Below are 16,461 nucleotides of genomic sequence, written 5' to 3' on the forward strand. Positions count from 1 at the left end.
TTGAATCGACATATGTCGTCATTCTGGGAGCTGCAACCATGGACACAGCTATGTCAACACACTGCGGTGTCCTCAGTTACTGTCCCCAATGGAGTACAGGCTAAAGACACTTCCCCTTTAATTGAAGGAAAACTCCACTTCTCAATAAACACTATTGTCATACACACACATATTGGGGCAGATTTATGAAACGGTCTCTCTGCCCATAGCAACCAATCACAGCGCAGCTTTCATGTTACAAGAGCAGAATTTTAAATGAAAGCTGTACTGTGATTGGTTGCTATGGGCAACAGAGAAAGCTTTCCTTAATAGAAATGTCATCATCCCTCCATTTTCGATTTAATTGTTTTATTAGTTTAAAGCATTTTTTCATTTAACTCCTTCCTGTCACAGCCAACTTTCCCTTTTGCCAATAGTAAAAAAAAAAAAAAGTAAAATGCTTTTATTTGCAATACTTTTGTGATACGACTTAGTTGTCAATAACATTTTAGGGGCCAAAATATGAACCAGCTCCAATCGGCAATAGCGAAGAACCGATGGGTTGCCATGTTTCTCCTATTCTATAAATTACATCACTGTTGTAGTGCAAAATATAGAAGACGCAATCACAGGTTTCAGTCCCGTAGATTGGTTCATAAGCTTTTAATTTTTACATTTTTCAAAACAACCCCCATTTTCTCAATTAATATTAAAAAAATTAAAATTAAAAAATAATGTGGTATTGCGGCATCCATAACAGTATGATCAAAGTTTAAAATTAACCCAAACAATAAACAATATAAAAAAAATAAAAAAGGAAAAAAAATAAAAAAGTCAAAACTCAAAGAGTTCTGCTTATTTTTTTTTTTATGGTCTATGCACTAAAAAAAAAAAAAAAATTGCAATAAAATTTAAAAAAAAAACGGTCTAATCAACAAAAACGTCCGCTGTGCCACAACTCAGAAAAAAATAAGCAGAAAGAAACCCCGATATCAGGCATTGCTATAATTGTACGGACCTGGACACTCATGGAAAGAGGTCATTTTTAACGCGCAGAAAAAGAACCCCAAAAACTATGGCGGAATCCAGGGTTTTTTTGTTGTTTTTTTTTTTTTTACATTTCACTGCATTTTGAGTTTTATTTTTATTTTTCAGTACATTATATGGTAAAATAAATGGTGTCATTCAAAACTACAACTCGTCCTGACAAAATACATACGCTCACACATCTAGGTAGACAAAAAAAAAACAAACAAAACAAAATACAAAGCGTGTGGTTCTTGAAAATGAGGGGAAAAAAAAAGCAAAAGATGAAAAACCACCAGGCCGTATAGGGTTTAGGAGAACTGATCATGGAGGCATGTCACCCGCTTCCTACAAATCTCAGGAGATTGTTAGACCAGATAACCCTGCACTTTGTGATTCCAAAACCATTGGCAAATATGTAGAAAAGAAAATGCGGCCTACAGTGTTGTCATGGAGGCCAGGTACAGGTCAAAATTACCATATATACCAATGTCCACACATAAAACTGCCACTATTCACACCAGGTAGGAGGTCGTAAGCAGTGATAAGGTCTCCATGACACCAAGCCTAATCAGGAAGTATTAGCACATCTCCAGTAGTGCTGCCTCAGGCTTTGGGCCTGTAATTTCCATCAATGATATCTCAGCGTAGAAGTAAGATAATCACAACCGGTTTTCACATTTTTAACGTAAAGGACATGGTCTATTATTATATTTTCTATCTTTCTCAATGGCCAAACCCAAATACCTGGCCCATGGTGTAGTCATCCTGTGCATTCCACCATTGCAAATGTTAATAGGTCATTAAAGGCCATTAAATAAGTCACCTCGACGGTAATGAAGGATGACAGTGTTACCTTAATTAACCCTACTGTCTGAGACGACTTAAAAACTAATGAGATACAAGACAGTAACAGATGTCGAGGCTGCGGGCATCCCTGTGTGGCAGCGCTGGGCACCCTGCTGGACCTGTACTGAGGTAACGTGGTATCATGGCTGGCATGGGCTGTAATAATGAGGCAGACGGCACTACTGGCATTAACCTCCTCTATATCGACAGGTTCTGAAGAAATCTGGGGAGCTGCCAAATACAACTTTTACACAGAGGAGCAATGAAGAACATCTATCAGACGCAGGGTTGCAATCTTTACTTTTTACTTTTTGTGGATGGAGATCACAGACAGACAATATTTTTTTTTACAGGCACAAATAATCATAATGATTTATTATCTTTTTCTAAGTGATCAACGTCTCCAACACATAACGCTGAAAAATGTAAACTTAAAATAATGATAATTACTGTAAAAATAAATATGAATAATTTTCTTCAGTTTAAAAAAAAAAATAGTGCCCTATATTTACTGACTGTCCACAAATACAAATTTCTCGATGGTTAGCAACCCGGACCAGATGATGAAAAAAAAATATTATATATATATATATATATATATATATATATATATATATATATATATATATATATATATATATATATATATATATATATATATATATATAGATATATTTCTGAGATCTATATATATAAAAAAAAAATCCCAAACAAATTTATTACAGGTTACCGTCTTTTCATCTTTAGCCATTAAAAATATTATTCTATCTACTGGCTAACACGGTACAAAAATATATATCTTTTCTGAGTCAATACCCCAAAATTCTATATATTTTATACACAGAAATTCTATATATTTTACTATTTTTGGCCTGCATCAGCATTTTTTGAGATCTGTATCCATTTTATTTTTATGTTCATGGATCGGCATGAGGACTTGTTTTCTGCCTGTTGATGAGCTGTAATTTTTATTGATACCGTTTTATGGTATAAATCATGTTTTGATTGCTTTTTACAGCAAAAGTACACCGAACCAAAAAAAGCTACAAAAGCTCTTATAAGAACACAGAAAGTTTCAATACACATATACCGTATATGAGAATAGTATTAAAAAAATGTCCGTCACACCTGTATATAGTTACATTTAAAGGGCCACTAACCGTAAAGTAGTCTGTTTATAAAAGTAAAGAAGAGCTTGTGACGGAAGTGCAGTCCCCAAAAATTAAAGGGCAGGGTGTTTTGCGGCACCTGTTAAAGACCGCTATGCTATATTTAGCCTGTATTGGCTGATAACAGAACAATATTCAGCATTACAAATGGCGCCAAGACAGATTTCAGGTGTACTGTCTCTTTATGAGGCACAGCAGTAGGTGTCTGGTCAGAGTCCCAGCTTGCAGGTTATAAATTGCACCGGCAGCTTAGCAACATCAGTCCCTGAAGCAAATCCACAATTATTAGGGACGGCCACACAAGCTGCGCTGTTTTCTGTAAACGTCTAATCAATTCAGTGCCGACAACAGGCACACGGTGAGAAAACCTGTTTTGCGGCCAAACCGACGGCCCCAATCTGAGCGGCAGATCCATTACACATCATTCACAAAAAGTCAGAGGCAACAGTGGCTCACGGGGCGAAGGACACATTATCTACGATCCCTGGCACATTAATCGAAACTACTTCCCCTACTTCCGCTTTCGCTGTGCACACCTGTCGAGCTGCGTCCCATCTGATCTCTTGTTGTCACAAGTATTCAAAGCCGCCCAATTGCATTCCCCAGTGATTCCACTGAAGAGGCCTTCACTGCTCATCTACAGTGGTGTGAAAAAGTGTTTGTCCCCTTCCTGATTTCCTATTCTTTTGCATGTTTATCACAATTAAATATTTCAGATCACTCAACAAATGTAAATATTAGACAAAGATAACACAAGTAATCACAAAAAGTAGTTTTTAAATGAAGGTCTTTATTATTAAGGGAAACATAAATCCAAACCTACAGGGCCCTGTGTGAAAAAAGTGATTGCCCCCTAAACCTAATAATTGCTTGGGCCTCCATTAAAAATCACAGCTGACATTCGGCATTATGTGCCAGGAGCGGTCACGGACCGCCCCTGGCACATTAACCCCCGGCACACCGCGATCAAACATGATCGCGGTGTGCCGGCGGTATAGGGAAGCATCGCGCAGGGAGGGTGCTCCCTGCGTGCTTCCCCGAGACCCCCGGAGCAACGCGATATGATCGCGTTGCTCCGAGGGTCTCTTACCTCCTCTCCCTGCAGTCCCCGGATCCAAAATGGCCGCGGCATCCGGGTCCTGCAGGGAGGGAGGTGGCTTACCAAGTGCCTGCTCAGTGCAGGCGCTCGGTAAGCCTGCAGCACTGTAAGTCAGATCGCCGATCTGACAGAGTGCTGCGCAAGCTGTGATGTCCCCCCCCCCCCGGGACAAAGTAAAACTGTGAAAAAAAAAATTTCCACATGTGTAAAAAAAATAAAATATATATATATATATATATATATTTATTATTCCCATAAATACATTTCTTTATCTAAATTAAAAAAAAAACAATAAAAGTATACATATTTAGTATCGCCGCGTCCAACCTATAAAACTGTCCCACTAGTGAACACCATAGGGAAAAAAAAAACGAGGCAAAAAACAACGCTTTATTATCATACCGCCGAACAAAAAGTGGAATAACACGCGATCAAAAGACGGATATAAATAACCATGGTACCGCTGAAAACGTCATCTTGTCCCGCAAAAAACGAGCCGTGATACAGCGTCATCAAAGAAAAAATAAAAAAGTTATAGTCCTCAGAATAAAGCGATGCCAAAATAATTATTTATTCTATAAAATAGTTTTTATCGTATAAAAGCGCCAAAACATAAAAAAATGATATAAATGAGGTATCGCTGTAATCGTACTGACCCGAAGAATAAAACTGCTTTATCAATTTTACCAAACGTGGAACGGTATAAACGCCCCCCCAAAAGAAATTCATGAATAGCTGTTTTTTTTTCATTCTGCCTCACAAAAATCGGAATAAAAAGCGATCAAAAACTGTCACCAATAAAAACGTCAACTCGTCCCGCAAAAAACAAGACCTCACATGACTCTGTGGACCAAAATATGGAAAAATTATAGGTCTCAAAATGTGGAGACGCAAAAACTTTTTTGCTATAAAAATCATAAAAATCCGCTATAAAAAATGCTATAAAAGTAAATCAAACCCCCCTTCATCACCCCCTTAGTTAGAGAAAAATTATAAAATTTAAAAAATGTATTTATTTCCATTTTCCCATTAGGGTTAGGGCTAGGGTTAGGGCTAGGGCTAGGGTTAGGGCTAGAGTTGGAGCTAAAGTTAGGGTTAGGGTTGGGGCTAAAGTTAGGGTTAGGGTTTGGATTACATTTACGGTTGGGATTAGAGTTAGGGGTGTGTCAGGGTTAGGGGTGTGGTTAGGGTTACCGTTGGGATTAGGGTTAGGGGTGTGTTTGGATTAGGGTTTCAGTTAGAATTGGGGAGTTTCCACTGTTTAGGCACATCAGGGGCTCTCCAAACGTGACATGGCGTCCGATCTCAATTCCAGCCAATTCTGCAGCTTTCCCGTGCGCCCAAACAGGGGCTAACCCCAACATATGGGGCATCAGCGTACTCGGGACAAATTGGACAACAACTTTTGGGGTGCAAGTTCTCTTGTTACCTTTGGCAAAATATAAATTTGCGGGCTAAAAAATAATTTTGGTGGAAAAAAAATATATTTTTTATTTTCACGGCTCTGCGTTATAAACTGTAGTGAAACACTTGGGGGTTCAAAGTTCCCACAACACATCTAGATAAGTTCCTTGGGAGGTCTAGTTTCCAATATGGGGTCACTTGTGGGGGGTTTCTACTGTTTGGGTACATCAGGGGCTCTGCAAATGCAACGTGACGCCTGCAAACCAATCCATCTAAGTCTGCATTCCAAATGGCGCTCCTTCCCTCCCGAGCTCTGCCATGCGCCCAAACAGTGGTTCCCCCCACATATGGGGTATCAGCGTACTCAGGATAAATTGGACAACAACTTTTGGGGTCCAATTTATCCTGTTACCCTTGTGAAAATACAAAACTGGGGGCTAAAAAATCATTTTTGTGAAAAAAAAAAAGAATTTTTATTTTCACGGCTCTGCGTTATAAACTGTAGTGAAACACTTGGGGGATCAAAGCTATCAAAACACATCTAGATAAGTTCCTTAGGGGGTCTACTTTCCAAAATGGTGTCACTTGTGGGGGTTTTTAATGTTTAGGCACATCAGGGGCTCTCCAAACGCAACATGGCATCCCATCTTAATTCCAGTCAATTTTGCATTGAAAAGTCAAATGGCGCTCCTTCCCTTCCGAGCTCTGCTATGCGCCTAAACAGTGGTTTACCCCCACATATGGTGTATCGGCGTGCTCAGGACAAATTGCACAACAACTTTTGGGGTCCAATTTCTTCTCTTACCCTTGGTAAAATAAAAATTTGGGGGCGAAAAGATAATTTTTGTGAAAAAATATGATTTTTTATTTTTACGGCTCTGCATTATAAACTTCTGTGAAGCACTTGTTGGGTCAAAGTGCTCACCACACATCTAGATAAGTTCCTTAAGGGGTCTACTTTCCAAAATGGTGTTACTTGTGGGGGGTTTCAATGTTTAGGCACATCAGGGGCTCTCCAAACGCAACATGGCGTTCCATCTCAATTCCAGTCAATTGTGCATTGAAAAGTCAAATGGCGCTCCTTCCCTTCCGTGCTCTGCCATGCGCCCAAACAGTGGTTTACCCCCACATACGGGGTATCAGCGTACTCAACACAAATTGTACAACAACATTTGGGGTCCATTTTCTCCTGTTACCCTTGGTAAAATAAAACAAATTGGAGCTGAAATATATTTTGTGTAAAAAAAGTTAAATGTTAATTTTTATTTAAACATTCAAAAATTCCTGTGAAACACCTGAAGGGTTAATAAACTTCTTGAATGTGGTTTTGAGCACCTTGAGGGGTGCAGTTTTTAGAATGGTGTCACACTTGGGTATTTTAAATCATATAGACCCCTCAAAATGACTTCAAATGAGATGTGGTCCCTAAAAAAAAATAGTGTTGTAAAAATGAGAAATTGCTGGTCAACTTTTAACCCTTATAACTCCCTAACAAAAAAAAATGTTGGTTCCTAAATTGTGCTGATGTAAAGTAGTCATGTGGGAAATGTTACCTATTAAGTATTTTGTGTGACATATCTCTGTGATTTAAGGGCATAAAAATTCAAAGTTGGAAAATTGTGAAATTTTCTAAATTTTCGCCAAATTTCAGTTTTTTTCACAAATAAACGCAAGTTATATCGAAGAAATTTAACCGCTATCATGAAGTACAATATGTCACGAGAAAACAATGTCAGAATTGCCAAGATCCGTTGAAGCGTTCCAGAGTTATAACCTCATAAAGGGACAGTGGTCAGAATTGTAAAAATTGGCCCGGTCATTAACGTGCAAACCACCCTTGGGGGTAAAGGGGTTAAGGGGGAAGGGGGGGCAATCACTTTTTCACATAGGGCCCAGGTAGGTTTGGATTTCTTTTTCCCTTAATAATAAAGACCTTCATTTAAAGGGAACCTATCAGCAGGACTGCGCACAGTAACCTACAGACAGTGTCAGGTCGGTGCCGTTATTCTCATTACAATAATACCTGGTGATGAAATCCGTCTTGTGGTTGTTTAATCTTTATTTTTAGTTCTGAGTTAATGATATGCCCGTGCTTTGCAGCGGCCTGTCAGGGGGTCTTCATGTCATGCTCTGATTAGCTATTCATACTGATGGCTTCTGATGGGTCACTGATCCCTCAGTGACCTTCCCCCTATTTTACATAATGAATATACTGTACATATATACATTGAAAAAATAATAATATACTGCAGCAGGCGGGCGCCGACGCTGCAGCATGATCGCTTGCGTAATGTGCAGTTTATTGTTTTCTTTGAATGGTATCCATAAATTCCTCAAAAAAAAAAAAGGTTTCAAAATGGTGCCGGCTGCGCCTGAGCAGTAGCAGCTATCAGTGTATATAGAGGTGATCCGATAGCTGCTACTGCGCAGGCGGCACCATTTTGATAAAGAAAAAAAAATCCTCCTCCAACGGCACCATTTTCAAACCGATTTTTTTTTTTTCAGGAATTTATGGATACCATCAATGAAAACAATGAACTGCCCATTACACATGTAATCATGCTGCAGCGCAGGCGCCACCGCCTGCACCTGACTTAAGAAGGGAATTTTTTCTTTTCAAGTGAGGGATCAGTGATCTGTCAGAAGCCATACACGTGAATATCTGAGCTGAGCACCACATGAAGATCCCACACAGGCTGCCCTGGACCACAAGCATATCTAACTCAAAACTGAAAATAAAGACTGAACAACAACCACAAGACAGATTTCATCACAGGTATCATTGTAATCAGTATAATGGCACTGATCTGACCCTGCCTGTAGGTTACTGTGCGCAATACAGCAGGTTCCCTTTAAAAACTGCATTTTGTGGTTACTTGTGTTATCTTTGTCTAATATTTACATTTGTTTGGTGATCTGAAACATTTAAGTGTGACAAACATGCAGAAGAATGGGAAATTAGTAAGGGGGAAAACACTTTTTCACACAATGAGTTTTTTGGAGCTGCATATTTTTGCATATACTCGTGTATAAGCTGAGATTTTCAGCACATTGTTTTGTGCTGAAAACGCCAGCCTCGGCTTATACACGAGTTATTGTCCAGAAAGCCAAGCGGGAGCGGGGAGCCGGCGGCTGTAGCACAGTAAGGGTATGTGTCCACGTTCAGGATTGCATCAGGATTTGGTCAGGATTTTACATCAGTATTTGTAAGCCAAAACCAGGAGTGGGTGATAAATGCAGAAGTGGTGCATATGTTTCCATTATACTTTTCCTCTAATTGTTCCACTCCTGGTTTTGGCTTACAAATACTGATGTAAGATCCTGACCAAATCCTGATGCAATCCTGAACGTGGACACATACCCTTACAGCTGCAGCTGCTGGCTTCCAGAAGACATCAATACTCACCCTCCGTCACTGCATCTCCGTCCCGGCATCTCTTCCTGTTCCTGTGCTCAGCGGTCACGTGGTACCGCTCACTAAGATTATGAATATGCACGGGTCTCCACTCCCATATTCATTACCTTAATAATCGGCACCACATAACCGCTGTGCACAGGAACAAGAAAGAGCTGCCGGGACACACGAGGAGGGTAAGTAGGATGGGGGGGTGAGCCATGAGGCACCGTGGAGCCATGCATATAACAAGGGGAGCCACATACCAGGACAGGATGGGGGAGCCACACATACCAGGACAAAATGGGGGAGCCACACATACCAGGACAAAACGGGGGAGCCACACATACCAGGACAAAACGCGGGAGCCACACATACCAGGACAAAACGGGGGAGCCACACATACCAGGACAAAACGGGGGAGCCACACATACCAGGACAAAATGGGGGAGCCACACATACCAGGACAGGATGGGGGTGCCACACATACCAGGACAGGACGGGGGAGCCACACATACCAGGACAAAACGGGGGAGCCACACATACCAGGACAAAACGGGGGAGCCACACATACCAGGACAAAACGGGGGAGCCACACATACCAGGACAAAACAGGGGGAGCCACACATACCAGGACAAAACGGGGGAGCCACACATACCAGGACAAAACGGGGGAGCCACACATACCAGGACAAAACGGGGGAGCCACACATACCAGGACAGGATGGGGGTGCCACACATACCACGACAGGACGGGGGAGCCACACATACCAGGACAAAACGGGGGAGCCACACATACCAGGACAAAACGGGAGAGCCACACATACCAGGACAAAACGGGGGAGCCACACATACCAGGACAAAACGGGGGCGCCACACATACCAGGACAAAACGGGGGAGCCACACATACCAGGACAAAACGGGGGAGCCACACATACCAGGACAAAACGGAGGAGCCACACATACCAGGACAAAACGGGGAAGCCACGCATACCAGGACAAAATGGGGGGAAGCCACGCATAGCAGAACAGGACGGGGGAGCCACACATAGCAGGACAGGGATGAGGGAACAATGCAATGTGTAGATGAGGAAAATCCACAGGTAAAAAGCGTATAAGCTTTTTTTTCTGCTTCTGCTGCAGGAATATGCTAACAATGCATGTAATCTGAACATGACTGTATCAATAACGCTTTGTCAAAAAGAAAGTAACTTAATTTAAAATATGACATAAAAAAGACACAAAAACACTATGAAAAAAAAGTATAGAAATGTTGAAATTCTGCAACTCAGCAAATACTCATCTTGGGATTGTAACAATTCTGGAACGTAGAGGGCAGAATTATAGTAGCTATATTCTTCTACATAGGGGCAGCATTATAGTAGTTATATTCTTGTACATAGGGGCAGTATTATAATAGTTCTATTCTTGTACATGGGGGGCAGTATTATAATAGTTATATTCTTATACATAGGAGCAGTATTATAGTAGGTATATTCTTGTACATAGGGGCAGTATTATAGTAGTTATATATATAGTTATATATACATAGGAGCAGTATTATAGTAGTTATATTCTTGTACATAGGGGCAGTTTTATAGTAGTTATACTCTTGTAATAATAATAATCTTTTATTTTTATATAGCGCCGCTAAAATACTCCGCAGCGCTTTACAATTTGCACACATTATCATCACTGTCCTAGATGGGGCTCACAATCTAAATTCCCTATCAGTATGTCTTTGGAATGTGGGAGGAAACCGGAGTGCCCAGAAGAAACCCACGCAAACACGGAGAGAACATACAAACTCTTTGCAGATGTTGTCCTTGGTGGGGTTTGAACCCAGGACTCCAGCGCTGCAAAGGCTGCAGTGCTAACCACTGTGCCACCGTGCCGCACACATAGGGGCAGTATTATAGTAGTTATATTCTTGTACATAGGGGGCAGTATTATAGTAGTTATATTCTTGTACATAGGGGCAGTATTATAGCAGTTATATTCTTGTACATAGGAGCAGTATTATAGTAGTTATATTCTTGTACATAGGAGCAGTATTATAGTAGTTATATTCTTGTACATAGGGGCAGTATTATGGTAGTTATATTCTTGTACACAGGAGCAGTATCATAGCAGTTATATTCTTGTACATAGGGGCAGTATTATTATAGTAGTTATATTCTTGTACATAGCAGTATTATAGTAGTTGTGACAGAATAGTCTACAGTTCTTCTAGGTGTGACCATACTCATGTTGATGAATCCACAATGGTTTGTCTGTGGACGGTGGATGATTGCAACAAATATAAGTAAGTATTAAAAGAGCAGGAGATTTAAAAGTCAGACTATTTCCTAATCCACGTATCACTCCCTGAATATCAGCTGCTGAGGCTGAAGCTTTAAACACAATCTGAGTCAGCAGCACATCGGAAAATGCAGAAACTCAGCTCATTACGCTGAATTTTAAATGGAAGCTCCTGGGAAAATGGCTTAAGCAGCAATTCCCTAATGAAATTTAAATTATTGGAATAACTACTGTAGGGTACAAAGTAGCTAACAAAATGGAGTTGTACCCCCTAAAGGTTCAGAATCTGTCCTGAGCCAGTGTAGCAAACCCTCAGCTATAAGATATATCAGACCTGGGTTTGGTTTTCAGTCTGAAAACTATAATTGGTTGCTTTGGAAACTGTTTCAAGTTTTACTGAGTTTAATAAATAAATCCCAAGTTTAAATTTTGAGGATTTGCACAGAATGATAATTCATATTTATTGTACAGCTGAATTATACCCGTAATCTGCGGGATAACAAAGGAACTACAGTTGTGCTCAAAAGTTTACATACCCCGGCAGAATTTTTTGCTTTCTTGGGCTCGGTGAACTTGGTCAAAGTTGAAGGAAAGAGGAATACAGCAAGTTATCAGCAAATACTGGAGGCAAATTAGCACTCGTCAGCCCGGAAGCTGCGCATGGGACGTACTTGGACGTTCCAACATGAGAAAGTTCCAAAACACAAGGCCAAGTCGACCTGTCATTGGCTACAGCAAAACAAAGTGAAGGTTCTGGAGTGGCCATCTCAGTCTCCTGACCTCAATATCATTGAGCCACTCAGGAGATCTCAAGCGCATAGTTCATGCTAGACAGCCCAGGAATGTACAGGAACTGGAGGCTTTTTGCCAAGAAGAGTGGGCAGCTTTGGCATCTAGGAAAATAAAGAACCTCATCCACAACAACCACAAAAGACTTCAAGCTGCCATTGATGTTAGAGGGGGCAATACGCGGTATTAAGAAATGGGGTATGTGAACTTTTGATGAGGGTCATTCGGATGTTTTGGGTTGTCATTATGATTTAAAAAGAGAAAACACAGTAGTTTGACAATAAATGGCTTCACCCAACCACTAACCATGAGTGGAGAAAAAGTTTTGGTGTTATCATTCATATTCTATGAAAAAAGGCCAAGAAGGCAAAAATGGTGACAGGTACAAGTGACCCCCAATACAGAGAGGTGACAGATGTGAATGACCCCAGTACAGACAGGTGATTCCAGTATAGAGAGAATTAAAATGTATAAAGGACCTTACTAAAGAGCTACTTTCCCAGGACATGTATTTTCGCTCCAAGATGCAGTTTGCGAAAAATAAAAAATAGTCGGTGATGGCGGCGTACTCAGCGCCATCTCTCAGAGGCAGGCGGCATACCTGGCACAGGCAGTACACCGGCACCATCATCTCCAGCACAGGCAGCATACCCAGCACCATCATCTCCAGCACAGGCAGCATACCCAGCATCATCATCTCCAGCACAGGCAGCATACCCGGCACCATCTCCCCAGTACAGGCAGCATACCCGGCACCATCTCCCCAGTACAGGCAGCATACCCGGCACCATCTCCCCAGTACAGGCAGCATACCCGGCACCATCTCCCCAGTACAGGCAGCATACCCGGCACCATCTCCCCAGTACAGGCAGCATACCCGGCACCATCATCTCCAGTACAGGCGGCATACCCGGCACCATCTCCCCAGCACAGGCGGCATACCCGGCACCATCTCCCCAGTACAGGCAGCATACCCGGCACCATCTCCCCAGTACAGGCAGCATACCCGGCACCATCTCCCCAGTACAGGCAGCATACCCGGCACCATCTCCCCAGTACAGGCAGCATACCCGGCACCATCTCCCCAGTACAGGCAGCATACCCGGCACCATCTCCCCAGTACAGGCAGCATACCCGGCACCATCTCCCCAGTACAGGCAGCATACCCGGCACCATCTCCCCAGTACAGGCAGCATACCCGGCACCATCTCCCCAGTACAGGCAGCATACCCGGCACCATCTCCCCAGTACAGGCAGCATACCCGGCACCATCTCCCCAGTACAGGCAGCATACCCGGCACCATCTCCAAAGTACAGGCAGCATACTTGGCACCATCTCCCCAGCACAGGCAGCATACATGGCACCATCTCCCCAGCAGAAGCAGCATACCCGGCACCATCTCCCCAGCACAGGCAGCATACCCGGCACCTTTTCCCCAGCACAGGCAGTATACCTGGCACCATCTCCCCAGCACAGGCAGTACACCCGGCACCATCTCACCATCACAGGCAGTACACCCGGCACCATCTCACCATCACAGGCAGTATACCCGGCACCATCTCCCCAGTACAGGCAGTATACCCGGCACCATCTCCCCAGTACAGGCAGCATACCCGGCACCATCTCCCCAGTACAGGCAGCATACCCAGCACCATCTCCCCAGCACAGGCAGCATACCCAGCACCATCTCCCCAGTACAGGCAGCATACCCGGCACCATCTCCCCAGTACAGGCAGCATACCCAGCACCATCTCCCCAGCACAGGCAGTACAGCCGGCACCATCTCACCATCACAGGCAGCATACCCGGCACCATCTCCCCAGAATAGGGGAATCCCCCGATGGGCCCCTGTGCAGATCTGTGCACCTGACACCACTGTATATATAGGCAGTACTTGGCATAATTCACTCTGTACAGAAAAAAGCTGCATCACATCATTCAGTAACCAAACTACCCAGAGCATTATTATACAACAATATATACTTGTGAACAGGGATAGTGTACTATTTGTCTGCAGGTGAAAAATGGTACCCCCCAAAGTCAATACTACTGGTGGGCAGTTGTCACCCCAGTCAGACACTGCCCAGCACTCTCTCCCCCCAGCACGAACAGTGTACCCAGAACAGGCAGTATACCCAGCACTGTATCAGCAATACAGGCAGCCTGTCACCAGTGAGACCAGTGTACCCGGCACTGTCACCAGTGAGCCCAGTGTACCCGGCGCTGTCACCAGTGAGACCAGTGCACCCGGCGCTGTCACCAGTGAGACCAGTGCACCCGGCGCTGTCACCAGTGAGACCAGTGCACCCGGCGCTGTCACCAGTGAGACCAGTGTACCCGGCGCTGTCACCAGTGAGACCAGTGCACCCGTCACCAGTGAGACCAGTGCACCCGGCGCTGTCACCAGTGAGACCAGAGCACCCGGCGCTGTCACCAGTGAGACCAGTGCACCCGTCACCAGTGAGACCAGAGCACCCGGCGCTGTCACCAGTGAGACCAGTGTACCCGGCGCTGTCACCAGTGAGACCAGTGCACCCGTCACCAGTGAGACCAGTGCACCCGTCACCAGTGAGACCAGAGCACCCGGCGCTGTCACCAGTGAGACCAGTGCACCCGGCGCTGTCACCAGTGAGACCAGTGCACCCGGCGCTGTCACCAGTGAGACCAGAGCACCCGGCGCTGTCACCAGTGAGACCAGTGCACCCGGCGCTGTCACCAGTGAGACCAGTGTACCCGGCGCTGTCACCAGTGAGACCAGAGCACCCGGCGCTGTCACCAGTGAGACCAGTGTATCCGGCGCTGTCACCAGTGAGACCAGTGCACCCAGCGCTGTCACCAGTGAGACCAGTGCACCCGTCACCGTCACCAGTGAGACCAGTGTACCCGATGCTGTCACCAGGGAGACCAGTGCACCCAGCGCTGTCACCAGTGAGACCAGTGCACCTGTCACCGTCACCAGTGAGACCAGTGTATCCGGCGCTGTCACCAGTGAGACCAGTGCACCCGGCGCTGTCACCACTGAGACCAGTGCACCTGTCACCGTCACCAGTGAGACCAGTGTATCCGGTGCTGTCACCAGTGAGACCAGTGCACCCGGCGCTGTCACCAGTGAGACCAGTGCACCCGGCGCTGTCACCAGTGAGACCAGAGCACCCGGCGCTGTCACCAGTGAGACCAGTGTATCCGGCGCTGTCACCAGTGAGACCAGAGCACCCGGCGCTGTCACCAGTGAGACCAGAGCACCCGGCGCTGTCACCAGTGAGACCAGTGCACCCGGCGCTGTCACCAGTGAGACCAGTGTACCCGGCGCTGTCACCAGTGAGACCAGAGCACCCGGCGCTGTCACCAGTGAGACCAGTGTATCCGGCGCTGTCACCAGTGAGACCAGTGCACCCAGCGCTGTCACCAGTGAGACCAGTGCACCCGTCACCGTCACCAGTGAGACCAGTGTACCCGATGCTGTCACCAGGGAGACCAGTGCACCCAGCGCTGTCACCAGTGAGACCAGTGCACCTGTCACCGTCACCAGTGAGACCAGTGTATCCGGCGCTGTCACCAGTGAGACCAGTGCACCCGGCGCTGTCACCACTGAGACCAGTGCACCTGTCACCGTCACCAGTGAGACCAGTGTATCCGGTGCTGTCACCAGTGAGACCAGTGCACCCGGCGCTGTCACCAGTGAGACCAGTGCACCCGGCGCTGTCACCAGTGAGACCAGAGCACCCGGCGCTGTCACCAGTGAGACCAGTGCACCCGGCGCTGTCACCAGTGAGACCAGAGCACCCGGCGCTGTCACCAGTGAGACCAGTGTATCCGGCGCTGTCACCAGTGAGACCAGTGCAGCCGGCGCTGTCACCAGTGAGACCAGTGCAGCCGGCGCTGTCACCAGTGAGACCAGTGCAGCCGGCGCTGTCACCAGTGAGACCAGAGCACCCGGCGCTGTCACCAGTGAGACCAGTGCAGCCGGCGCTGTCACCAGTGAGACCAGAGCACTCGGCGCTGTCACCAGTGAGACCAGTGCAGCCGGCGCTGTCTGCCGTCAGGACTCACCCGGGAGTACAGCTCGTACACTGACATGCTGGGTCCGGGCAGATCACAGCGCGCTCTCCATACGGTGTTCCGGGCTCCCGCCGCTGCCGGCGACCTTTACCTCCAGTCCCGGCAGTGAGTAATCCCCGTCCCCGGGCTCCTGCCGCCTCCTCCAGCCACTGGCTCCACCTCACGCCGCTCCCTACACAGGTGTGGGAGGAGAGCGGCTCCCAGCATAGTGCACGGTACACACCGTGATCACACCGCATATAGTGCTCAGTACACACCGTGATCACACCGCATATAGTGCACAGTACACACCGTGATCACACCGCATATAGTGCACAGTACACACCGTGATCACACAGCATATAGTGCAGGTACACACCGTGATCACACATCATATAATGCACAGTACAC

The 16,461-nt window shown here is 45.4% G+C and overlaps 1 protein-coding gene across 2 annotated transcripts in view; it reads right to left on the reverse strand.

The window, feature by feature from the left end:
* The window catches only part of MYO5B (myosin VB), a 206,601-nt gene extending 190,373 nt beyond the window's left edge, over window positions 1-16,228 (reverse strand). For both annotated transcript variants that reach the window (XM_077283527.1, XM_077283516.1), the window contains exon 1: window positions 16,063-16,228. In XM_077283527.1, the coding sequence (XP_077139642.1) occupies window positions 16,063-16,089 (27 nt within the window). In that variant the 5' untranslated portion in view covers window positions 16,090-16,228. The remainder of the gene's footprint in view (window positions 1-16,062) is intronic.
* Between the last annotated feature and the right edge of the window lie 233 nt (window positions 16,229-16,461).

This window comes from Ranitomeya variabilis, chromosome 1 (assembly GCF_051348905.1).
Source record: "Ranitomeya variabilis isolate aRanVar5 chromosome 1, aRanVar5.hap1, whole genome shotgun sequence".
NCBI lineage: Eukaryota > Metazoa > Chordata > Amphibia > Anura > Dendrobatidae > Ranitomeya > Ranitomeya variabilis.